At 31.7% G+C, this 27,986-nt stretch overlaps 2 protein-coding genes across 3 annotated transcripts in view; one reads left to right on the top strand and one right to left on the bottom strand.

Moving 5' to 3' along the window:
• Positions 1-27,986, top strand: part of LOC132724979 (amine sulfotransferase-like) — a 131,120-nt gene that overhangs the window by 10,484 nt on the left and 92,650 nt on the right. The gene's annotated exons all lie outside the window — the stretch shown is intronic.
• Positions 582-27,780, bottom strand: LOC132724978 (uncharacterized). Of its 2 annotated transcripts, none has more exons than XM_060709966.1 (2): positions 27,662-27,780; positions 582-8,011 (listed from the first exon to the last, which is right to left on the bottom strand). In XM_060709966.1, the coding sequence occupies exon 2, from the start codon at positions 7,967-7,969 to the stop codon at positions 5,945-5,947; it is 2,025 nt and encodes a 674-aa protein (XP_060565949.1). In that variant the 5' UTR covers positions 7,970-8,011; positions 27,662-27,780; the 3' UTR covers positions 582-5,944. The 2 variants fall into 2 exon arrangements, with proteins under 2 accessions (XP_060565949.1, XP_060565950.1); XM_060709967.1 differs by lacking the exon at positions 27,662-27,780 and adding an exon at positions 22,522-22,657.

Genomic DNA, 27,986 nt, shown 5'->3' with positions numbered 1-27,986 from the left:
AAGCTATTAATACAGAACACGGTATACCACATAGTCGGGCAGAGTTTAAAATAGTGCCAATCAATGATTTTCAAAATGGCCCTGTGATTTTATATGTAACATGAGCGGTAAAAGCTACGAGATAACCTAACTGGTAACTTACAAACGAATTAAGTTGGGAGTGAAGTATTGACTGAAACAAAGAAAATCGCAGAGGCGGTTTTATTGAGTCTGTATATGAGAGATAATAAAATAAACAAAATATCTCACTCCCTGGAGCAAAATGTAAAGCAAATCTGATTTAAATCAGCTCCTAAATAACAATACGCATTAGGATCTGATATCCACCCATAGGTAGTCACCTTCTTGTGGTCTTCAAAACAGCCAATCAGTGGCGAGCTTTCATTATTTTGAAAAGCGATGCGGATTTTAATTCTAACCCTTGGAAAACCAATACGTTTATATACTGAGTGGGTAATATCACGATTTCGAGAACACAAATGGCATCGCGAAATTGAAGGAGTCACATATCATGTAATAGATATATATACACAGGCGAAGTTGTTGAAACGTGAACAAGTTACAAACAACAACAAATATAATTATGTTAAAATCATTTATTCAAGAGCCATACAATAAAAGCAAGAATCAGTTTAATAAATGGTTGTCAGTGGTCAATAATTAACTGTTGCTTAAGAGAATGTACCACGTAATATCTTAACAAGACCTTCATAATTTTGATCTGTACATTTATTTAATTTTATCAATGAAATATGATGATCACTCAAATATACTTCATGGTTGTTAAAAGCATATATGAAAAATAATGGGTGGAGTCAAAATTAATAACTACTCTCAGATGCTTTTTCCTGGCAGTTATAGCTTTAGTAAATTTTTTACATCATCACAAATTATTATGACATTTCAATTTTTCTTAATACAGTTTAGATGGCGGATATAGTTTATTGATCAACATTCAATTATAAAAGCATAAAAAACTAATACTCGTACATTTTGATAAAATCCTCACATCATATAGAACATATTGCACAAAATCTCTCACTCCCTCATTTTCTACATGAATGTAAAATTCATCAATATAAAATGAATCCTTAACACGGATCATTAGAACATATTTAAATTAATGTTTATTTTGAAACACAATATGTCGCAATTTATTAATTGTTACTTTAAACCTACATGTGTCACATTACCAATATCATAAAAAACTTGATAAACAACATTTTAAAATCTTATTTGTAAACGAGGCCGTTGTAGCCATAGTTAGATGTCTTAAGAACGATAGCTCTTTACTTTGTCAGAAGCTTAGGGGTGACCTTGTAAATAACAATGTCAAACATTGTGAGAAGTTAACTTTGGACCCATCGAATTATACTGTATGTCCCAACACAGTCGCCTAGAACATATTATCACTTGGGACAGAAGATGAAATATTTAGCAAGCAGATCTTAAATATAATCAGCAACAAAATGTTATAACGTATCACCTTTGCTATGCACATAGAAATTATTGAATGAGTGTTGAATACATTTCTAGAAGAATTGAACCCTCAGAAGCATCAAATAAGCAAAATTACGTGAAAATGGTAAAATCGGTTTGAATGAGTCTGTACATTAGGGGTACTGTAAAAGAGCAACATTCTTTAAGCCTCCCCTAGCACCGGCTTGAGCGGTACACAAAAGTGGAATTCGATTTTTAACACTAAATTGCTGGAATCAATGATACCGAAGAACAAAAAAAATTATAACAACACGGAAATGAAGAACGGGACAACTTTTTTTACGGCTGCCACACGACACTTGACACTTGTTGTTGTGGTGAACCGATATCTGGTTAAAAGGGATCGTTTGGGAGCATTTACATCAGCAAAATTACATGACAATTGACTTTACGCCAGAGAAGGGATCGCTCCGCCCCCTGATTCACGTGACCCAGTCAGTAAGTACCTTAAAAATACGGTACCCAAGTTTTCGAAAAACTGTTATGCTACTAATGTTACCAATGAATTTACCTTATATATTTTTTTATATATGAAATTTTGATGTTTTTTATAGTTATATTGAATAGTATATTTCAATTAATAAATGGTATTTAAAAAAGATAAAACATATCTGCATTAATGTATTAATGACGGATGAAACGTTTTGAAAAGATCGTGTTATTTCTTGTAGACTTCAATGGAAATCTTAAACTGTCAAAATAGCATTATATCTTACTAATTCAAAGATAGATTATATGTAGAAAAGTATAATTATGATTATGTTATGATCGTTAAATTTTGAAATTGAAGTAGCGAAATGAAACGGGAAAATTATATTAGTGGCATAATAAAATTTAAAATCATTTTTCCGGTTTTAAGTGCGAAATTCAGTTTAGATAATACATTAATTTTTCATGATTTTTTTAATTGATTGTGAAAAATTGCATGCCCTTGCGTAACTTTGTATGATATGCGATTATGTATTGTTTACATACATTTGATATGATTCACAACAAAACACAACTTTATTCTCTTTAAAATAAGCTTCACCTACAACATACATGATGTTTTGGTATTAAGCAAGTCCATTTGAATATATAATGTTAATTTATTGAACTTTTATAGAAATAATCAGGCTAAAAAGTTTCACGCAATTTTTTAATTTTATTTACTCTTTACATTTGCATTATAAACGCTGCGTTTTTATTGACGCTGTACGTTATCAACAAAAAAATGTCATATCTTCTGGATATTCTGGGACCTTATAATATATAATGTCATTATGAATAGATAGAATGGTAATGTAAACTAGAAATGTGTCGTCACGTCACGGATGCCCCCGCATGCAGCCAAACTTTCAGACGTTTTAATATTTAGTTCAAAATTTGTTTGCACAAACTATTTTTTATTTTAAGTTCAAAGCCCTTAAAATTTTTCAATGTTATCACAAACCATTTCTATACAAAGATCAAGGCACTGAAACTATTCAGTGTTAACCTTTTGTAAATTGCATATTGCATATTTGTAGCCATAATAATGAATACATACAATTCCACAAAAATACGAGTGCTGAAACTGACTTTTTCCCAACATTCAAGAGAGATAACTTTGTCCAAAATTATTGAACCAAGACCGAATTCAAACTTGAACTGCTTATACCTGAGATGAATCTATATGTCAAATTTGAGTTGAATGTGTACAACCACTTAGGAGGGGGGGGGGGGAGATAATGAACGGCAACTTAAAATTTCTGATTTTTTTTTCAAAGTTCAAGTAAAAGGGGCATAACTCTGCCAAAATTCATCGAACCATAAACAAATTAAAACTTGGTCTTCACATTCCTTTGACGTATCAATATGTCAAATTTGAGACCAAATTCAAACTTAACCTGCGCATTCCTTTGACGTTTCCATATGTCAAATTTGTGTTGAAAGTGTAATACCGTTTGGAAGATAATGAACGGAAACTGAAAATTTTATATTTTTTTCAAAGTGAAAGGGACATTTCTCTGCCAAAATCATTAACAATGACGCGCATTTCTTTGACTTATTCATATGTCAAATTTAAGTTGAATGTGTAAAACCGTTTGGAAAATAATGAACGGAAACGGAAAATTTAATATTATGTTTTAAGTAAAAGGGCCATGACTCTCCAAAGAAATCATTGAACCATAACCAAATTCAAAGTTGACCTGCGCATTCCTTTGACGTATCTATATGTGAGTCAAATTTGAGTCATTTGCGTATTACCGTTGGGGAGATAATGAACGGTAACTGAAAATTTCATATTATTTTTAAAGTGAAAGGGACATTACTCTGGCAAAATCATTAACCATGACCAAATTTGAACTTGACCTGCGCATTTCTTTGACGTGTCCATGTGTCAAATTTGAGTTGAATTTGCAATACCTTTGGGGAGATAATGAACGGAAACTGAAAAAGGAAAGGGGCATAACTCTCCCAAAAATTATTGAACCATGATCAAATTCAAATCTAACATGCTCATTTCTTTGACTTATGACTCTCCAAAAGTGAAAACTTAAAGTGAAACATCCCTCTTAAAATCATATGCGAGCCCTAGGCGAGCATAATATTTTCTCAACGAGTTAAATGAATTTGGTTAACTAGCTACACGAATATAACATTCTATTTATCACATACCTAAAATAAGAACTGTTTCCTGTACAAAAGAGTTCATTGACGCGCTAGAAGTGTAACGCTTAAGTTTATGTCTGTATATTACGCAAATTATGTCACGTAAAACTGTTATTATACTTGTATAACATCTTTTATTGTGGCTTTATTACACTCATTTGTCGCGGTTTATGTGATAAAAAGTTTAAATCTTTTAAAACTTCATACATATGCCCTTGGAATAAATACATAAAGCATAATAAAATACATTCAGACATAGAAAATTTGATGTTGTCCAAACCCGTAGAATGCGTTTAACCTGTTTTTGTTGCTTTTATTTTTTTACGGTGCACCAACACAATTTAAGTCATATGGCGCCGAAACAGGAAATATGTTTTTGGCTAACCCCGAGTGTTACAAACTTAAAGCAACACCAAAATCAAAATCACCTCAACTGCTAGAGCTAAGAGATGCATGAACTCCAGTAATTTGAAGTCATTTTGTCGCCTCTTAGGGTAGACAGTGACTGCAATTCTGATGCCTCAACACTTAAAGGCAACTCTAAGCCACAAAGTCCTTAACCTGTAATAAATAGTAAATTCAAGTGTAACATAATTATGTTATGGTCCTTACCTACTCTTAAGTACTGTGTTTAAACAAATACATCTATTAGATTAATACACAATGAATGTATTCTTGATATGGTTCAAAATATAGTTATGAATGATAAAATCGATAATATCAATGAAGTTTATAATTTAGATAAAAAAATAAACAATTTTTAAAGGATAACATAATAACATATCATCACAAATAAACACTATAAAAATAAAATTTTTAAAAGATAAGAAGTATTGAACTTATATTACAATTTATGTTTTAATATAGTTGAATATTTTATGTTTTTGATATCAGTCAATATGAACAAAGATATCTACAAAAAAGCTTTTATGTTATATATTGTAGAAAAGTAAAAAAAAACAAAAAAAAAAACGCTTACACGCAAACTTGAAGTTGTTTGCACTGGATAACCCTGGTAAATAAACATTGCCTGAGTTGTTCCCTAAGTAAGATTTAGAAAGGATAGGGTCATAAAGGACTCTTTTTTCTCTATCTTAGTCATAGCCAAAGTTTAATTAAACAGTACCTTCAAAATGGTAAGAGTATTTGATTTTGAATGCAATGTCAAAGTGCCAAAAAAAAAAAAAACACACCAATAATTGTAATATAAAAGAGTTGTAATTAAATTGTAAAACTAGCCATTTATTAATGGTCCATTGAAGTCACTTTTGGGGGTTTTCATATAGACATATTGGCAAAATTGAAACTGTTCAATAGAATCTCTCTAAACTTTGGATTTTGCTAGAATATGATAACAAAAACATTTTAAGCAAAACAAATTTGGGGGTCACCGTTTTCACTTCCCAGTAATCTGCCCTTGAATCAGATTTTTTTACTTATTTCTTCTATGTATAAGAATAGATAACTTATACGTATGTCTATAAAATATTGTTTTTTCTTCTGGATTTTTTATGAATCAAGAGGCATGCTACTTTTAAGCACTTTACATTCTATCTGGAAATATAAGGTTTATAATAAAAAAATAATACGCTTCATTTTAGAGTGAAAGAATGTTAATTTGAAACAAATGCTTTTCTATGTTTAGCTAAGCATCCACCAGGTCTAATAAAGGAAGAGAACTTCTTTCTCTCTGTCACCTACCTATTTGATGTCATATGCTATTCTATTTTTCTTGCAATTGAACAGCTTATTTTATTTAACAAAGTGGTTTCATTTTTTATAATTTAGTCTTGTTTTTACAATTTACAGTTCACTTGCTTAATGATGTCAAATAAATGTTCAGCGCCAAAATATTTCCGTCACCATCACTACTAGAAAATCCATTCTCGCACCGCGGACAACAGACTCGTGTAAGTGTTCCGGAGAAGTCGTCAACATTTGATTCCCTTTTACATCTTGGACAAGTAAATGTTGCCATCTGCAATGCTCTTAATGACCTCATCAAAGTAGCAGCCACTTCAGTTCCATTTTGTTTGTAATAGTCCTTTTCGCTTTGGGAAAGATCCCTTTCTTCCCAGTATACATCGATGAATTCCATCTGGAGAACGTCTGCATTCTTTACTCTAAAGAAACCGATGTCAGCCCAACTTTCTCCCCAAGAATTCATAAGATGTAGACATTCACTGTTAAAACTTGTTAGAACTACTGCATGCCCAAATCTCTTGTCATATGATCTTTTTATATTGATGTTAAGATCTCGCTCCGTCAAAATTCCATAAGGTGTCAATCGGTAATATTCTTTAAAAGTAACCCATTCCCTTTCCGTTAGCCGGAATTTAACAACGACTGGGCGTTTCTCTGTAATTGCTTGCATTGCACCATTGATGTCAACCTCCCGACAACGCAATCGATACTTGGGACAAATTTCTCGAAGCACTTGCAAAGTGTTTGCTCCATGTATACCGTGTCTACGGATCATTTCGTCTCGAAGATCTTCAAACGTAGGATATCCATGGTTACGTCCAAGAATCCGGTGCATTGCCAGATGTAGGACAGTAGCAGAAGCATGAGCATAGCAAGTTCCTACATTTCCCTGATCATACACTTCTACTGAACGGTTTTTGTCGTTAATGTAAATGTCAAGTGAGACAGACACAAGCAACTCTGATAAGGAATCTTGACTGCAAACTGCATTCCGTGCTAATTTGCACACATCCTTTAAGTTGTCCGGGTGGTTCACGTGCATAAAAAGTCTTGTTTCATTGTTAGTTATGTCAATCTGCCAATCGTTTTTGATGAATATTGCTCTTGTAACTGTTGAGGTTGGAATGTACGAGCTAAGGTTGAACAGAAATTTTGCCCCATCTTCCCAATCATGTTCAGAAACGCTATGCAACTTCCGGGGTTTAACGTGAGATGACTTTGAAATAAAGCAACAAACAACCGTGACGCTCTCTCGTTCAAAACTTGATTTTAGGATTTCTGATTTGCCTTCATCTGTAGGTTCTCCATCTGAGAGAACAAAGAGTAACTTATGACGATTTAAGTACGATGGTCTAATTGTACTGAAAAGTTGTGCTGCTTCATTAAGAGCAAAATGCAAGGGTGTCAATCCATATATAAATGGTTCTATAAGTTGAAGTAATTCTCGTACTCTTGCCTTTGTCAGATCTCGTCTATTGATTCGTCCATGTAGAACATCTGAAACTTCTTTCACATCCTTTACTGCCTCGACAGTAATACTTGTTAGGAGAACCTTTGCAATATTTTGATTGCTTGTATGTTTCGGTACAGCTTTTTCCATGATTTCTACAATTTCTTCTTCTGATGCTTTCCGAAATGGTGTTACAACACTTGCAAACATTGACTGTGCTAAGGATGCACCAGGAATGCTACCCCAACTCCTGCAAGCTGCTGGTAAATAGTCGTTGACAAACTCTCGTAAAAATTTTTCGTCTGTTGATAGCTTTTCTAAAACTATCTGTGCCTTGAATTCTAATACCACAGACATCACAGTATTTTTATCTGCCCATTGTCTGACCGTGTGTGCACCGTTTTGTTCAAGAATCTGGAAAATTCTATCAATTGTTGTATCAGAGGCAGGTTTTGATGACTTTGTAATTGTGGTTATTATATCAAATGTATTCGGGGAGTATTTTGCCCCAACACCGACGACAAAAATTTTATTGGATTCCGAGACATCATATTGAACTAAATCATCGACCACTCTGAAAATGGAATGTACCCAAGTACCGCCTTCTTCGTCAACACCGTCTCCAATACTAGTTTTCATAGAGTCAGAGACATCTAAAAGAGCCCCGACGAAAACGGACATTTTGTCTTTAAAACCGTTGTAAGGCGACAACAAAAAGCATATCTGTAAGCAAAAATAAAAAATAAAAAAAATAAATAAAATACATAAAATAAATAAAGAAAATTATTAAAGAAAATACCTTATTTCTATTAAATCGATCACATTAAGTCAAGTCAATTTTTCAGCTAATGAGCAGCCCTCAAGACATTTGATATTCAGTTCTAAGTACCGGTATATGAAATGAAAGTGATTTTTAGAGAGCAATGAAATCGAGACTAAATAAGTAACATTTAGTAAAACAATCATTGCATTTGTGTTCATCATTCAACCCCAACCTCTCATGCGCCGACTTCAGCAATGTCATAAGGTAAGCCTTATTGAAGAAAACTTTTAAGAAAGCTATGCTTTTTATTCGTAATTATCGTATAACATCGAATATATAGTTAAAAACAGGCATGAAATTAGATTTTTGTATATATAATCTGGAATTTTATGACACTAGTAGATGTATGTACTGTTATAAACTGACTGATATATACATAGAAGCCTTAGTATGTTTGTTTGATTGGGTTTAACGTCACTCCCACATATCACAGGTCATATGGCGACGTTCCAGCTTTACTGGTGGGAAAATTCTATTTATCACATACCAAAATTAAAACCGTTTAAAGTGAAATAATAATCATTTTTCATTTACGCGCCTATAGTATAACGCTAATATTTAGCGCGTCTTTACACTTTGTTTGTATAACGCTAATGACGTCACGTCAAAATATATGCACGGCCGTGCAATACCATATTTACGGAGTCGCAAAATCGGCAAAGGTGTGTGATAAATACACATATGCTATGTTTAAAATCAATATTAACTTTTTTACTTGTTGAAATTTTATTAAACAAGTTTATTGTTTACCAACATTTTATTACCGGTTTTGGCTTAAAAAAAACGACCGCACCTATTTGAACGGATAAACGTGTCACTCCTATCCTTAAACAATGTTGCATTGTGGCCACATAATTGTACCCTTGTTTGGAGTAAAAAAAACAGTATGACTATAAATGAATTTCCTTGTTTAAACTTGTTTACAATAAATGAGACAACAACGATAGTTTTAAGATTATAATTATGTTTGCTGTTGTACTTAAGATGCATTTTTCTTGCTTTAAACGAAACTAACATAAATTTACCAGGAAAAATACTAAAAAACCAAGTACAACGATATACGTATTGAAGATGATGATATTTGCACGAACGATAAGTTGTATATTCAAGATATTAAAATAACAAATAAATACTAAACAACATGTATATGTCTTTACTGAATAGTTTGAAAAACTCGCTAGCATTTTAATCGTTTAAAATCCAGATTGTGTTTCTTCGCTTGAATTTGAACAGATCACTCCTAATTTCGCGGATGGGCATGATGTCACTATCATGAAAACGAGTTATGCTTAAGGCGATCAGATTTGGCATATTTAATTGAAGAAAAAATTTCACTTTGTTCATGACTTTTATTTATGTTGTTTTATATTTTACTTTATCAATATTATTTAACAAAGCTAAACCGTGTTCTTTAAAATGTACATACGAACTGATTTGGCACTTAATTCATTAGATATTTTTTGACGAAGATTTCAAGAGTTGTATACCCTAAAACTAAACCATTTATTTCTTTTTTTATCCATAGACCTCTAAAGCAGAGTAACCTTTGATATGATAAGATCTAAGAAAACGTGTATTCTATTTTTATTAATTGGACAAAAAGTGGTTTAGAAGATTTTGACACAGTCGTTTCTAAATTATTCCAAATATGTTAACGTCAATCGTTGACTCTTTTCATATCACTTATCGAAAAATTTTTAAAGTCTTGATAACCTCTAAACCTTTTGCAAAATTGAATTTTATTTCTTGACTATAGAAGGTGGTTTAAAAATAAAATATATCATCAATGCGTTCCGTAATACGTTCAATGTGTTCCGTAATGATTTCAATCTGTCCCGTAATGTGTTCGTTCAATGCGTTTATGTATTTCTTTAAACAGTCACTTGAAGTTACAAAATTGTATAAAATATCAAATATACTCATGTTCTAAAATATCTATGGGGATCAAGACATGTCAATATACATTTTAACCCCAATCATATTTTTAGAACATAGATAGATTTTATTGAACGTTTTTTCTTCTTCTGATTATTGAACATACATAATGTCATTGTCCATATATTTTTAAACCCATAACTATTTTGTTTTATTTTATTAAAAAAATATTTTTATACAATTTTGCAATACTCCACAATGCTTAGATGTTAAATATTTTCTTATACGACATTTTGCTTGTTAAAATTAGTTGTTGGGCACGCTTGCTTGTTATATGTCTTGGTAATAAAGAGTTATCACTTAAACAAATTGTATCTGTAATCGTTGCAATTGATTACAAGCTCAATTTGATTTTAATGTTCACCTAAAATTAATACCAAAATCAATCAATCAATTAACGAAAAATGTCGAACGATACATATTCCCCCTTACAATTCCTTCACTCATATAATTGGTAATTTTGTTATAGAAACTTGCCATAAATGATCACATGGAAGTGCTCAGTTATGGAAAAAAAAGTAAAATAATGACCAACTAGTTATAACTAATCAATATGTGAAATAAAAAGACTTTAATCTTTAAACTAGTGACCCAATTATGACTAATCAATATGTGAAATATAAAGTCTTTGCGATAAAAAGTTTTCAAGGTAATAAGCAGAAACCATTCTTACGTTTACGGCTGCTATGACCTTGATCTTTGAACTAGTAACTTAAAAGCCGATAGGGGTCAATACCATATATGACTATTCAATATGTTATATTTAAATATTTTGTGATAAACAGCTTTCAAGATAAAAGGCGGAAACAATTCTGACATTAAAGGCCCCTGTGACCTTGACCTTTGACCTAGTTACCCCAAAATCAATAGGGGTCATGTACTAGTTATGACCAATTAATATGTGAAATATCATGATTTTGTGATAAATAGTTTTCTAGATAATAAGCAGACACCATTCTGACATTTAAGGTCCATTTGACCTTGACCTTTGAACTAGTGACCCCAAAGTCAATAGAGGCTATTGAATACTTAATTATTCCCTTATCAAACAGATAGGCAAAAGGTGCATTATTACACGATAAATGCAAAGCGTAAACACCGACTGCTTATAAACAGTCAGATGACGTCAATTGACTAAAAGAAGCTACGCTGAATGCAGTCTAACATATTTTTGTTTATCAGTTTTGTTTTTTATTAGCATGAAAGAATTGAAATACATCTAGATACCAGTTTTTCTTGCATTATTTATAGTATAGAAATGCACGGTTTGTAGCTCAGTCGCATTGTAATTAATCACTCAGGACTGTCGGCCTTCGTGATAATACTTCTGAGCATTTGAACTCGAATCTGGCATTGCTCACAACAAATCTATTTCCTTTACATTTGTCGCTACAATTCTAGTATCTCATAAGAAGTTTATACAAAAATAAGATGGTTATTGTAAATCAGGTTTTTGGAAACATATAGTTAGATGTTGCAGGATAACAAAGTTAAACTTTAGCTATGTGGATTATTCAATTTGACTTTGTAAATGGTCATGTGGAAACTGGTGTATGATTAAATGAATGTAACGGGACAGTTCCTTAGAATTCTTGTACACTGTACTTTGGGTAATTGTAAGAAGCATGCATACCAAGTTTGGAGTCAATCCGACTTATAGGAATTAACACTGCTGACGCCGCCGACAAAAGTAACCTCTATATGTCGCCTTTTTCAATGCGAGTTAATAGTTACAATTCCTTTTTGTACATGAAACTGAACAATTTTTTAACCATTTTCTCCTAACAGCTCTTAAATTTCTAAAAGTCAAAGTAAACTATATACATTGCGCCAGTAAAACCTCATATGTACATTAACAATTTCAACTATTTAAAAAGTACTAACAATTGCCATTTTACTTTTCAAAAGGACTGTTTTCATTCTATGACATTGTTATAAATGGATCTTGATGAAGCATTACGTAATGGAGCGGTAATGTTTATTTAATGGTTTATTGTCAAGGAATACTTCAAATGCATATCTATTATAACTATTTGTTTTAAAATGATTTGTTAATTGTGCATTTGTATTCCATGTCGCAAAATTCTAGCACTACTTAAGACGATCATTGTCGTCTTTCATGTGCCCTAAAGTTTATTAATATAAATATATTTCGGCTATACTAAATATTGCTAAATTCGATTTTGTATTTCTATCCTCTTTTGGTTTAAACGGCATAGAATATAATTTATTAGAAAGTATGCATTGTAAAGTGATTTATAAACCATATGTTTAAGTACTCACTTTAGAGAACTTTGTAATTTTTAAGCTCCAGAATAAGCTGGATAAATTATGTTTTCATTTGAAAAAACACAAATATTTTTTCATCATTTTTAGATTTGTGTTCTTGTCATCATCATCAACATTTTATACGTAGATTTTTTTCTGACAAGAAAATAACATAATACCGTACACGACTGTTTTACAAAAACGCTAGCCTACAAAATGCAGATATAATCACATACGATTTTTTTTGTCAAAAGCAAGTGTCACAACTCCAACATAAATCAGTTGACTATATCAAAACTGAACTTTCGGCCGCGTTTGTTTTAATACATCAAACGTCTATTTATTCGATAAAACCCTTATTTCATTTATATTTTCCATAGACAATGTCTAAATACAAATAAATTAGCCGATGGTTACTTTTATTTAGTTTGAATATATATTGCTTATGATCATAACCTATAATGCACAGGGTAGGTTTCTGAAACCATTTGAGCCTCGCCATGACAAAACCAACATAATGTGTACGCGACCAGCATGGATCCAGCGCAATCTGATCAGGATCCACGCTGTTCGCTTACAAACCCTTAACAAGTGGAGAAACTGATAGCAAACAGCATGGATCCTGATCAGGTGTTGCGGACGCCTGGTCTGTATGTTAGGGATTATCCGCCAGTTCACCTATTATGCTTTATGATATTCCAATTTCCGTGTTTCCTTTTGCGATAGTGAATTTGATGTTAGATTTTGGTTATTTTCAAGACTTTGTGTAATTCGTATCTTTTTATAATTGTAAAGGTATCTTGAAATATATCTTTGTTATACGTATTATTTTATTTTTATAACACGTTTTTCTTGTTTCATTCTGAAAATTGGTATGATTTCCATTTAACAATATTTAATACATTCAAATTCAAAATCACACACATTAAAATCAACATTAGGTATTTCAGTGTATGGACGCTATCCGAATATGTGTTAATTCATTTGTAATAAAATGTTCAAAATTAATCAAAACAATCGAAACATCATTCGCAGTATATAAATGCTGTTAACATTGATTCATTTAAACAAACACGCTTTCATAACAACGTTTTCAAAAAACGAAGCGGGGAACCAATTTTTGTAGTGCGTTATCTTACGACAGAGGTCACTGTTTAATACTAACTGACCCCTTTCGGTGCGGACGTAAAAATCACCTCATGGAAAAGATCCGATCAAACATCGTGATACATTTGGCCTTTTTACTATACTTTATATATAGGGGGAAATAGTTGGTAGTCATTAACCTGGCCACATGATCGGATTAGTTTTCGTAGTATCATATTTGTGAACACCGGTCAGGGAGCGGTTATTATTTTTTACATTTTTACCAGTTATTCCCCGTTGATTCAAAGGGCCAATTCTAGCGCAAACTCTTAGTGTGCTATGCAAACTGCTGTTTCGAATACATAATACACAATGTCAGCATGGCAACTAAAATTACCATGCTTTTTGTAAAATAATTACTGAAACACTTGTAAGAATAAAAATGTGTGTCAAATAATTTTAGAATGCAAATTCAAATAAAGGAAAAATATTTAAAAAGCCAGCAAATTAAATATCTAATTATAGTTTGCATGTTTACAGCCTTAGACTTGAAGTGTAAATTGAATGTTCGCATATTTCAATAGGAACTCCAGTTACGTCAGCAAGTACATCTTAATATTGCATAATAATTGATTACAACGTATTAAAAAATAATGTTTTCATATTAATAACAATGTTTTCGTAATAAGTAATAATGTCTTCCTATCAATAAGAATGTCTTTCAAAATAATAAGAATGTCTTCATATTAATTACAATGTATTCATATTAATAAGAGTGGCGGATAATCCCTTCTGGATCCATGCTGGTCGCAAACCCCATTATGTTGTTTTTTTTTTCATTGCGCAGTCTCAATTTCATAAATTATTTCCCTGAAATGCTTTAATTTCTCAAGGGCGATGAAAGCGTTAGTGATCAACAACGACGTGTGTATAACATGCGCCTCAATGTAATATATTTTGCAAATAGAAAGGAATATAGTTCAATACGAGTATTATTTATAGAATCGTTATTTTCACTTAATCCCTTTGACGAAATTCAAACATCGGATATACTGAAGTATTTTTATATCTTCCTTATTTGATCGTTGAAATTTATCAAACATTACAATTTTATTTTAGTATTTTATTGCGTAGGCGAGATAAATCTCTTCCGAGAGCTGAAAATGAAACTTTTGTTATACTTTTCGCGGAAAGAAAAAACATGAAAACTTATAGTGAATCCGGGAAAATTAGCTATTCGTTTTAAAATCAAAGCAAAGACGGTTTCCCTGCCAAGTTTAAATAAACACAAGTTTAGTGTTGCAAACTAGAGAATGAAACTAACGTTGACTGTCCTGCAAAAAACCCTAAAGATGTTTATAATAAATGCCCTTTACTAATTGTAAAGAATTTTTAATTGAATTACATGGATTATTCTCACGACTTGAAACATCTAAATATTTAATAAGCATTTCCCCTTTATTTAAATCCCCAAATTTCCCTTTCAAGTTGTAGGCTCGGAGTTCGAATTATGAATGCAACCTTCTACCTCGATCGACACTCATTAGCAAGCATTTAAGATTTCAACAATTGTGAATGCCACTGTATACATAATGGAATTTTTATAGGCCGGCGTATGGACGAAAACACAAATGGACGCTTGGGTTTTCTAAATTCTGCCAGATAAAAATTGGTTTGGAACTCAAAGAATTGCAATTTTTGCAAAAAGGGTTCAAAAGTTGCGAAAAGCCTTTATATCATCAGACAATACAAATAAAAAGAAAAGAAAGACAACATGTCCTTAGAGTGCTTTTAAACAGTATTTTCAGAAAAAGGCATGTATAGAAGGAATGAAGGGTACCAACATATACTTTCTTTAAGAGGCGGACATGAACATGTATAATATTTTGTTACGTGGCGCTTAACCAGGTCCATCGATGAACAGGTTTATTCAAACGAGCCTGTCACATTCAATTGTGTCGTTTTGTGCGTTTAGGGATTATGTTATTCACTATTTAAACGGGCATGTTACAAAAATAACATTGATGTGACAGTTAATTGTGCAAAGTAATGAAAACTTAATGCACCGTTAAACGACAAAACTGATAAAACTTTTAAAATGTTGGAGAGCTTTGTGGCTTGACTGTAGGAGGGCGTCATGTAACAAAATCAGTTTGATAGAAAATTAGACCTCTGACCCTTTCATGCCACCATTTTTCTTAGCCGGGCTAAGCATAACAATAAATTGAGAATTTCTGAATTTTGGAAACAAATAATCAGAAACTGTGTTTTAAGGTTTTTACTAATAAACAATAAACCTATTTCAAGTTGACACGGTTCAACGTTTCATTGAAAGCATGAGATGGCATGTTCCCATGAATACGTTTGATATTGGAAAGCCTTATGTCAATGAATTGTAATAATTAGCATACGAAATATTCTATGTTTAATAAATTCGATATTTTAAGTAAAATTATGTTTCCCTTAAAAATGCTGAAATGGAATTGGCGTATTTCTATCTATTCAAGACGGTGGTTCTAATCATTTTGACGCACTGTGCATGGCTTACAACATTGTACTAATAGCATTAGCAATGAATGCGATATTAAACACAAAAAAAAAGAAAAAAAACAACTCGCTTAAAACGTGTTTAGGTGCAACCTTTTATACCTGGCGAATTTGATTTTTATTGCGATCAATATCCAGTACAAATCACTCTGTATATTATTGTTACCTTCACTTGATTTTGATATCAGATAGGGGAGGGGGCGGAGCGCTGTATATTCATCATGAACATAAAACCATACCAGTAGCAAAGCTATATTATCGTTTAAATGTATTGAATGGAGCTATATTCACGTATAATATTCTAAAGGAGCATTCAGAGTCTGCGATATATTTATAATATTTTGAAAAGAAAATTACAATTTACGACTCTTACAATCATTCAGTGAATTTCAAAGGTTAAGTTGTCTGCAGATGGCATTAAGCCGTTAATAAAGATGCTATAGGCTAAATGAGGGTACATCCCGCCTATTACAGGCCACCAGAGAGTACTCACCCCGTAAAAATTCCTATGTTTATCCAATGACGTTAACAGACAATTTTCATACAGATTTTCCGGTACCACATTAAAAATGATCACTATGTACAATAACTCTAACTCAAATATTTTATTAAGTTTTAGCGAAATAGGTCACTTAATCAACATTGTTTTACCATATATCATTTTGATTCTTTAATATTGCATATCGTTAATATTGGAATTGTACAAAAGACTTTTAATTGGAATATAACACGCTTAGTTCAATGTTTGCTCAATGTTTTTGTTATGTATTAATTTCGTTTTTCTTTATTGTTTTATAAAATAAGAAAGATAAGAAATTAAGTATTAAATTTAGTTTGAACTATTAATATAGTCATCGATTACTGATCCCAATACGCCTTCAATAAAGACAGCATGGCAAGAATATAAAACGTGGGGAATGTCTCAGAAAGGACAGATTAACATAATAAGTTAGTTACCATTTAACACAATAAACCTGTAAATGCGGCAAAATAGATACCAGAGCATTTCATAATATAAACGATTCTAGACAACAGACTATAAAGAAAATTTTTATAAATCATAAAGTTGAAGCTCTAAAACTTTATAAAATATAATCTCTTAAAGACGCATATATTATTTCTGTTATTATAATACAATGATAGAAAAAAATATGCTACAATAAGTGTGTTCATGGATTTTTAAACAATCGGGCTCCTTGACCTAGTCAGCTCACCACTGAACTTGTTCATGAATGGCAATCTTAACCAGACCCTGGTCTAGTTTTACTAAGCTACCGGTTAGAGTTATCTTTTATCACATTGTTGCGTAGTGTAACATCTACACAGGTTTCACATAACATATGATAAAGAAGTTTTAGGATAAATGACCTAGCGACTCGTACTAATTCACATACATAAATATCGATCTCAGCGTTTTTCTAATATCTGTTGCATGATATACAATATGTTACTATAAATATACATAACAAATCATAAATACTCTTGGTCTTAGAAATACAAACATATTGCAAACGAAATTTTTTGGAAAAATCAAAATGATGCAAGATGATGTTGCGCGTGTGACGGAAATGCACACACAGTTGTCAATATAAATTATAAGAAAACCACTACCCGATAAACACTCAAGCCTACAACTCTCATCTCACGTGTCGATGTTAACTACGCGATGCCCAGATGAATGATTTCTTATTTAATTACAATCCAACTTTATATACTAAATGTAGTATCGTTACACACGACGTACAAATGAAACTACTTTAGAGTACCAGGAAAAATGCAAATTAACAAGAGTTATCACAAATTTATAAATAAACATCAATGCCGGTACATATATAGCAGCTACGGTGGCTGATTTGGTGTCATTCCGAGTTTTATGCCCGCGACCTGCAAGCTTAACAGAGTCCTGGGATTAAACCAGTTATAAATACCGCGGGCGGCTCGGAGACGAGAATATTAATAAATAAGAACGTCGTGGGTTCTCCGGTCGCGGGCGGAAACACGTAATACAGCGGTGAATTCGCGGGCCAAAGTTTTGATAAATAAATCTTCACTCCTGACGCAGTTCGCCTAAAATTAATAGCGTGTTTTTCACCCTGCGAACAGTTAGATAGATTTAACACAAGCTTACAAATGGCGGGTCGCGGGGCGAAAATAAGAATTGCACAAATCAGTCACCATTACATACGTGAATTCTTTTTTACAATTATAAAGAAAATTCCCTAGAACAATAAAAGAGAAGGTATCACTAGATCATCATTAATTTACATTTGTGCTAAACTCCTCTTATTTACATTTCTTTTCTTCTCCGTTTCAAGTATCAAGTGCTTAAAAGCTTAAACATAAATGCATTTTCCGCTACAACCAAACATACAAAACGCAAGGCCCCCACTATAAGAATCAAGATATAAAGAGAAAAACTTTTGATAAAACGACGATATCTCTCATGTCAAATTATCAGAATACACGATCTGAGATTTATTGGTCTATGCTAAATTTTCCATTTATTAACAACCTTCAAATATAATTGTGACAGATAAAAGATCCAGATATTCGGCAAACGAATGGCTTTCTTAACACACGACTTAAACCATCTCCGACACTACAGCCCAATACCACATACCTTATCCTATTACTAATTCGAAAATTCATTATCAATAGTTTCTTTAAAAACTATCAGAGAAAAAACAAATGTACAGAGCTACATGACTAGCATTCAGTTATCTAAATTTATTCCCAAAGTTGAAAGCAAAAAGTAGGTAAATGATTTTGACATAGATCGGGGATTAGTTTCGGTAGATCAGATTCGTTGTAAACCGTCAGGACAGCGGTTATTATTAATTTTTACATTTTTACCAGTTATTTCCCGTTGATTAAAATGACCAATTCTAGCGCAAAAGCCTAATTAATTTTGAATTATACTTCGAAACTCTTAGTGTGCTATGCAAACTGCTGTTTCGAATACATAATACACAATGTCAGCATGCGACTAAAATTACCATGATTTTTTTGTAAAATAAATACTGAAACACTGTAAGAATAAAATGTGTGTCAAATTAATTTTAGAATGCAAATTCAAATAAAGGAAAAATATTTGAAATCCAGCAAATTAAACATCTAATACAGTTTGCATGTTTACAGCCTTAGACCTGAAGTGTAAATTGAATGTTCGCATATTTCAATAAGAACTCGAGTTACGTCAGCAAGTACATCTTAATATTGCATAATGATTACAACGTATTAATGATAATGTCTTCATATTAATAACAATGTTTTCGTAATAATAATAATGTCTTCCTATCAATAAGAATGTCTTCAAAATAATAAGAATGTCTTCATTTTAATTACAATGTATTCATATTAATAAGAGTGGCGGATGATCCCTTCCATAGGTCTGGATCCATGCTGGTCGCAAACCCATTATGTTGTTTTTTTTTCATTGCGCATCTCATTTCATAAATTATTCCCCTGAAATGCTAATTTCTCAAGGGCGATGAACCGTTAGTGATCAACAACGACGTGTGTATAACATGCGCCTCAATGTAATATATTTTGCAATAAAAAGGAAACTATTTAATACGAGTATTATTTATAGAATCGTTATTTCACTTTAATCCCTTGACGAATTCAAACATCGGATATACTGAAGTATTTTATATCTTCCTTATTTGATCGTTGAATTTATCAATATACCATTTTATTTAAGTATTTTATTGCGTAGGCGGGTTAAGGTTGTTAAAAGATATGAAGTAAACATCTTATTTTTTTATATTAATTTCTTCTGAGAGCTGAAAATGAAACTAGTTGTACTTTTCGCGGAAAAAATAAACTGAAACTTATTTTAAGTGAATCCGAAAGTTTAGCTATTCGTTAAAGATCTGCAATTTAAATATACACAATTTTAGTGTAACTGACTTCACCGTCCCAGCAAAAAAAACACCAAAAAAACCCCAAAAATCTTTTTATTATAAAACGTTTTTACTGATAGTAGATTTTAATTGACTACATGGGTATTCTCACGACTTGAAACATCTAAAATTAATAACATTCCTTTATTAAATCCCAATGCGGCAAATTGTAGACTCGGTTCAACCTACCGTTGCACACTCATTGGCATCGGAATCAGCAACATTTAAGATTTCACAATTGTGAATGCACCTGTTATAATGGAATTTTATAGCGGCGTATGGTCGAAAAACAAATGAACGCTTGTTTCTATTGCCAGATAAAAATTGGTGGAACTTAAAGAATTGAATTTTGAAAAGGGTTCAAAAGTTTTGAAGCCTTCATATCACAGACAATACATCAAAAGAAAAGAAAGACAACATATCCTTAGAGTGCTTAAACAGTATTTTAGAAAAAGCATGTATAGAAGGAACTGAAGGTACCACATTTACTTTCTTCAAGAGGCGGACATGTAACATGTATAATTTTTGTACGTGGCGCTTAACCAGGTCCATCGATGAACAGGTTTATTCAAAATGAGCCGTCAACATTCAATTATGCCGTTTTGTGCGTTTAAGGATTTATGTTATTCACTATTTAAATGACACGGGCATGTTACAAACAACACTGATGTGACAGTTAATTGTCAAAAGTGATGAAAGCTTAAAGCACCCTCTTAACGACCAAACTGAAAAACTTAAAATGTTGGAGGCTTGGCTTGGTTGAGCAGGCTTATGGACAAAAGCAGTTGATAGAAATTAACCTCCGACCCTCCTGCCACATTTTTCAACCGGCTAAAGCATAACATAAATTGAGAAATTTTGAATTTTGAAAAATATCAAGAAATGTGTTTTAAGGTTTATAATAACAATAAACCTTTAAAATGACACGTTCGAAACGTTCAATTAAAAGCAGCGTATGGTCCCAGAACGTTTGATATTGGAACCCTTTATGTCAATAAATTTGTAATAATTTTAGCATACAAATATTCTATGTTTAATAAATTCTTTGTTTAATAAATTAAGTTTCCTCTTAAAATGTTGAAATGAATTGATATTCTTATTGTTCAAGGACGGTGAGTCTAACAGTTGACGACACGTGATGCTTACAAAATTGTACTAATAGCATTAGCAATAAATGCGATATTAACACAAAAAAAAGAAAGAAAGAAAACTCGCTTTTAAAACGTGTTAGGTGCAAACCTATCTATTCCTGGAGAATTTGATTTTATTGCGTTCATATATCAGTCAAAATCACTTGTATATTATTGTTAAGTCATTCAACTAGATTTGATTTGAGTAGGGGAGGGGGCGGGGGCGGCTGTAATATCAATGAACAGAAAATACATAGCAAAGTACTGAATTACTAACCATTTTATATCTGATTTCGTTCAAATGTATTGAATTGAACTATATTTCACTATAATATTTAAAGTACGCATGCACTGAGTTAGCGTATATTTATAATATTTGAAAAGAAAAAAAAATTACGATTCTACAATATTCAGTTGAATTTTCAAAGGTTAAGTTAGTTCTGCAGATGCATAAGCCGCTTATAAATAGTATGCATTATAGGCTAAATGAGGGTACATCCGCCTATTAAGGCACCGAGAGTATCAACCCCGCTAAAAATCTATGTTTATCAAGACGTTAACAGACATTTTAATACAGATTTTCCGTGTACCTTAAAATTGATCACTATGTAAATATACCTTAACTCAAATATTTTATTAAGTTTAGCGAAATCAGTCATAAATCAACATTGTTTATACCATATTATCATTTTGTATTCTTTAATATGTTGGATATTTAATATTGGATATTGTACAAAAGACCTTTTAATTGGAATATTAACACGCTTATTCAATGTTTGCCCATGTTTTATGTATTTTATTTTGTTTTTCTATTTTAATTGTTTTATAAAATTTAAGACAGAATATGATAAGATCAAAATTAATTTATTTAATATAGTCATCGATTACGATAAGACATCGTCTTCAAAAAAGACAGCATGGAAGAATAGAAAACAACTGGGTAATTTCAGAAAAGACAGATGAACTTCATATTATTAATAAGACAATAAAAATAAGTAACATTAACACAATATGACCTTTAGATGCCGCAAAATATACCAGAGTGTTCATTATGTAAAGTTTAGACAACTTTAAGTTTTTTTTAACAAATTTGAAGTAAAAACTTTATAAAAAATAATCTTTAAACGCATATATATTTCTGTTATTATAATAAATATAGAAAAAAAATGTAAAAAGAAGTCTGATTTTAAACACGTGGGTCCTTGACAGTAGCTACCACTGAACTTGTTCATGAACTGGCTCAATCTTAACCAGCCTGTCATGTCTTATAGCCTGGTAGGTTTCTATTTATCAGATTTGTTTGTGTAAACTACAAGGTTTCACAAAATATGAAGAAGTTTTGGTATGACCTAGTGTAAATTAACCTATAAAAAATCGTTCAGAGTTTTAATAAAATTTGTATTAAGTCATAAACTTAACAAAATTAAATTATTGGGCTTGTAATACAAATTGATTAAAAAAAATATTATGGAAAAAAAGAACAAATGAGTGCGGTTGTGAAGAAAATTAAAATGAAATATAATTAATAAAGAAACCTACCGGGAAACACTCAAGCTAGCAACTCCATCTCACATGATCGATGTTATAACTACGCATGCTCAGATAAATGATTTATATGTTACTCATATACAATGTAGATCTTAAAACGGAAAATGAAACTACCTTTGGAGTACCAGGAAAAATGCAAATTAATAAGAAGTTATCACATAAATTTATAATAAACATCAATGCCGTACAGATATACATACTACGGTGGCTGATTTGTGTCATTCGAGTTTATGCCCCGCGACCTGCCAAGCGAAAAGTCGAGAATTATAAAGTAAAAATCGCGGGGGCGCTGGGCGGAGTATTACACACAAAAAACACTTCGCCCCACGGGGGCGCGCAGCAAGATTTAAGGTATTACCACCCTAACGGGCACTATAAGGAACTGAAAAATTTATATCATAGGTCAGATACATACCTCAAAGTACACATGTATGCAAAATTTAAACACACTTTACCGTACGGAAATCGAGTTATGGCCACTTTTATGAACTGAAGCTAGGGTGTATGAGGACCCTTTTTCAGAAATGAGTAACCTTTATATAATCTGCAATTACATTCTAATGAAAAACGTTTTTCCATTAATTTTTGGTAAGAAAAAAATAGTACTATTCAGCTAACAATCAAGATAAACTTAACATAAAATTAAGGTTTCTACTCAAAATTTATAAAATATGTATAATTATGTGACCCTACCCCACCCATTTTAACACATGTTTGACCATTTTCCTACTTAGGGAGCCTAATTTAAAAAAAAATCCTTAAAATTTACCCGAATGAGTGCCTGTTTTCAAAGTTTCACTAAATTTTTGAAAAAGTATATTGGTTGATCTAGTAAAATACTAAATACTTTTACCGTCTAGTTTTGTTTTTATTACACTTTGAAAATATCAGGTTCCATATTTATTACTATATTTAGCATTATCTAGCCAATAAATACCTATATAAATTAAATAATAAAAAATAAACACTTTTTTCTACCCAAAATGGATGGAGAGATACATAAATAATGTTAAAAGAAAAAAAAGAAAAAAAGTTGACCTAACTGAGGTTTGAACCCATGGCCCTCAGATTCAATGTAGTTAACAGTAGTTCTAGCCTATTTGAATACTCTTCAAAGCGAAGGCAAGGCATTAGGATGGTAATACCTTAATAAATAAACGGCGGGGTCGTGGGCGAAAACACGCTTATAAGCGGGATCGCGGGCGAAGTTTAATAAATAAAACTTCATCCCGCGCTTTCGCTTATTAACGTGTTTTTCATCTTGCGAATAGTCGAGGATTAACAAGTCGCCGGGCGAAAATAAGAATGGCACAAATCAGTCACCATAACAAACGTGAAGCTGCATCTGTTTCTTTTTTACATTTATAAAGAAATTTATAACAATAAAAGAAAATATTCACTAGATTTATTTATTTACATTTGTGTAAACTTTGTTTACATTTGTTTTTTGTTCCGTATCAAGTATGCTTAAAAGTTAACATAAATACTTTTTCTACACCAAACATACACGCATAGCCTATAGAAATAAGAAAAGGAAAAATTTGATAAACCGACGACATCTCATGTCAAATATGAATACACGATCTGAGATTCATTTTGCTAAATATACTACCATTTATTAACAACCTTAATAATTTGACATATAAGATCAATTATGGAAAGCAATGTGCCCTGAACACAGACATGAAACCATCTCGACACACAATTACCACATATCTCCTTATTACTAATTCGAAAATTATTATCATGTTTTCTTTAAAACTAAGAGAAAAAAACTGTACAGAAGCTTAAACTTAGCATCAGTTCTAAATATTATTTCCTAAAGTTGAGCAAAAGTTAAAAATATTTGTACATGATCGGATTAGTTTTCGTAGTATCAGATTTGTAAACACCGGTCAGGGAGCGGTTATTATTAATTTTTACATTTTTACCAGTTATTTCCCGTTGATTAAAGATATACTATGCTCAAATTTGATATCTAAAAATATTGATAATTGCTACACAGTCTCTCTGTAAATATAAAATAGACATGTTTTGACTTCACACAAAGTAGATATGTTGTTATAAATTCAACATACTATAGGTTGTCAATATATGAATATATAGTGTCATTATAAAAACTTTCAATTTTTTAAAGAAAAGACCAACTTGATATGGTCTGTAATTGGGAACGCAGCTTTCCGTACATAGTGTATACATTCTGTTATTTAAATTAGACATATTCGGTAAGAATCAGTAAGAATTTAATAGATTTCAATAAATTTCTCGGATTAACATATTTTCTCCACGGATGAGCATAGTATATCTTTAAAATGACCAATTCTAGCGCAAAAGCCTATTTAATTTTGAATTATACTTCGAAACTCTTAGTGTGCTATGCAAACTGCTGTTTCGAATACATAATACACAATGACAGCATGCGACTGAAATTACCATGATTTTTGTAAAATAAATACTGAAACACTGTAAGAATAAAATGTGTGTCCAAACAATTTTAGAATGCAAATTCAAATAAATGAAACATATTTGAAATCCAGCAAATTAAATATCTAATACAGTTAGCATGTTTACAGCCTTAGACCTGAAGAGTAAATTGAATTATTTATAGAATCGTTATTTCACTGTAATCCCTTGACGAATTCAAACATCGGATATACTGAAGTATTTTATATCTTCATTATTTGATCGTTGAATTTATCAATATACCATTTTATTTAAGTATTTTATTGCGTAGGCGGGTTAAGTCTGTTAAAAGGTATGAAGTAAACATCTTATTTTTTATATTTATTTCTTCTGAGAGCTGAAAATGAAACTAGTTATACTTTTCGCGGAAGAATTAAACTGAAACTTATTTCAAGTGAATCCGGAAGTTAGCTATTCGTAAATCAGCAAATATAGGTTCTGCAATTTAAATTAACACAAGTTTAGTGTAACTAACTTGACCGTCCCAGCAAAAAAAAAAAAACAACCAAAAAACCCCCAAAGATCTTTTTTTAAAAAAACGTTTTTACTTATAGTATTGACTACATGGATATTCTCACGACTAGAAACTTCTAAAATTAATTACATTCCTTTATTAAATCCCAATACATCAAGTTGTAGGCTCGGTTCGATTATGGATGCAACCTACCGTTCACACTCATTAGCATCGAAATCAGTAACATTTAAGATTTAACAATTGTGAATGCACCTGTTACAATGTAATTTTATAGCGGCGTATGGTCGAAAAACAAATGAACGCTTGTTTCTATTGCCAGATAAAAATGGGTGGAACTTAAAGAATTGAATTTTGAAAAGGGTTCAAAAGTTTTGAAGCCTTCATATCGCAGACAACCCATCAAAAGAAAAGAAAGACGACAAATCCTTAGAGTGCTTAAACAGTATTTCAGAAACAGCATGTATAGAAGGAACTGAAGGTACCACATATACTTTCTTCAAGAGGCGGACATGTAACATGTATAATTGTTTGTACGTGGCGCTTAACCAGGTCTATCGATGATCAGGTTTATTCAAAACGAGCCGTCAACATTCAATTGTGTCGTTTTCTGCGTTGAGGGATTTATGTTATTCACTATTAAACGGGCATGTTACAAACAACATTGATGTGCTAGTTAATTGTGAAAAGTAATGAAAGCTCAAAGCACCCTCTAAACGACAAAACTGAAAAACTTAAAATGTTGCAGGCTTGGCTTGGTTGAGCAGGCTTATGGACAAAAGCAGTTGATAGAAATTAACCTCCGACGCTCCTGCCACATTTTTCAACCGGCTAAAGCATAACATAAATTGAGAAATTTTGAATTTTGAAAAATATCAAGAAATGTGTTTTAAGGTTTATAATAACAATAAACCTTTAAAATGACACGTTCGAAACGTTCAATTAAAAGCAGCGTATGGTCCCAGAACGTTTGATATTGGAAGCCTTTATGTCAATAAATTTGTAATAATTTTAGCATACAAATATTCTACGTTTAATAAATTCTTTGTTTAATAAATTAAGTTTCCTCTTAAAATGAATTAATATTCTTATTGTTCAAGGACGGTGAGTCTAACAGTTGACGACGCGTGATGCTTACAAAATTGTATTAATAGCATTAGCAATGAATGCGATATTAACACAAAAAAACAGAAAAAAAGAAAAAAAAACTCGCTTTTAAAACGTGTTAGGTGCAAACCTATCTATACCTGGCGAATTTGATTTTATTGCGTTCATATATCAGTCAAAATCACTTGTATATTATTGTTAAGTCATTCCACTAGATTTGATATGAGTAGGGGAGGGGGGCGACTGTAATATCAATGAACAGAAAATATATAGCAAAGTACTGAATTACTAACCTTTTTATATCTGATTTCGTTTAAATGTATTGAATTGAACTATATTTTACTATAAAATTTAAAGTACGCATGCACTGAGTTAGCGTATATTTATATTATTTGAAAAGAGAAAAAATTTACGATTCTACAATATTCAGTTGAATTTTCAAAGGTTAAGTTAGTTCTGCAGATGCATAAGCCGCTTATAAATAATATGCATTATAGGCTTAATGAGGGTGCATCCGCCTATTAAGGCACCGAGAGTACCAACCCCGCTAAACATCTATGCTTATCAAGACGTTTACAGACAATTTTCCGTGTACCTTGAAATTCACAAAATAAATAAAACGTGATCTCTACCTTAACTCAAATATTTAATTAAATCTAATCGGTCATAAATCAACATAGTTTATACCATATTACCATTTTGTATTCTTCAATATGGTGGATATTTAATATGAAAAAAAATGTAAAAAAGAAATCTGATTTTAAACAGGTGTGTCCTTGACAGTAGCTACCACTGAACTTGTTCATGAACTGGCTCAATCTAAACCAGGCTGTCACGTTATTTTTTAACCTAGTAAAACTACCAGGTTTCACAAAATATGAGGTAATTTTGGTATGACCTAGTGTAAATCAACCTTTAAAAACTCTTTCAGCGTTTTTATAAAATTTGTATTATGTCATTAAGTTAAAAAAAATAAATATTGGGCTTGTACTACAAATTGATTAAGAACATATTTTGGAAAAAAAACAGAACAAATGAGTGCGGTTGTGAAGAAAATGAAAATGAAATATAGTTAATAAAGAAACCTACCCGTAAACACTCAAGCTAGCAACTCCATCTCACATGATCGATGTAATAACTACGCATGCGCAGATGAATTATTTATATGTAACGCATATACAATGTAAATAAAACTGAAAATGAAACTACCTTGACCGTACCAGGAAAAATGCTAATAAATAAGAAGAAAAGTTAACACATAAATTTATAATAAATATCAATTCTTTAAAAGATGTTAATACTATGGTGGCTGTTTTGTGCCATTCGAGTTTTTGTCCCGCGACCTGCAAAGCGAAACGACGAGATTTAACAAGTTAAAATCGGGGGCGCTGGGCTAAGTTTTACACAAAAGTCT

This window comes from Ruditapes philippinarum, unplaced genomic scaffold (genome assembly GCF_026571515.1).
Source record: "Ruditapes philippinarum isolate M1 unplaced genomic scaffold, ASM2657151v2 ctg732_1_1_1_1, whole genome shotgun sequence".
Classification (NCBI taxonomy): domain Eukaryota; kingdom Metazoa; phylum Mollusca; class Bivalvia; order Venerida; family Veneridae; genus Ruditapes; species Ruditapes philippinarum.
Note: the sequence above shows the minus strand (reverse complement) of the source record. Positions and strands in the feature narration are given on the sequence as shown.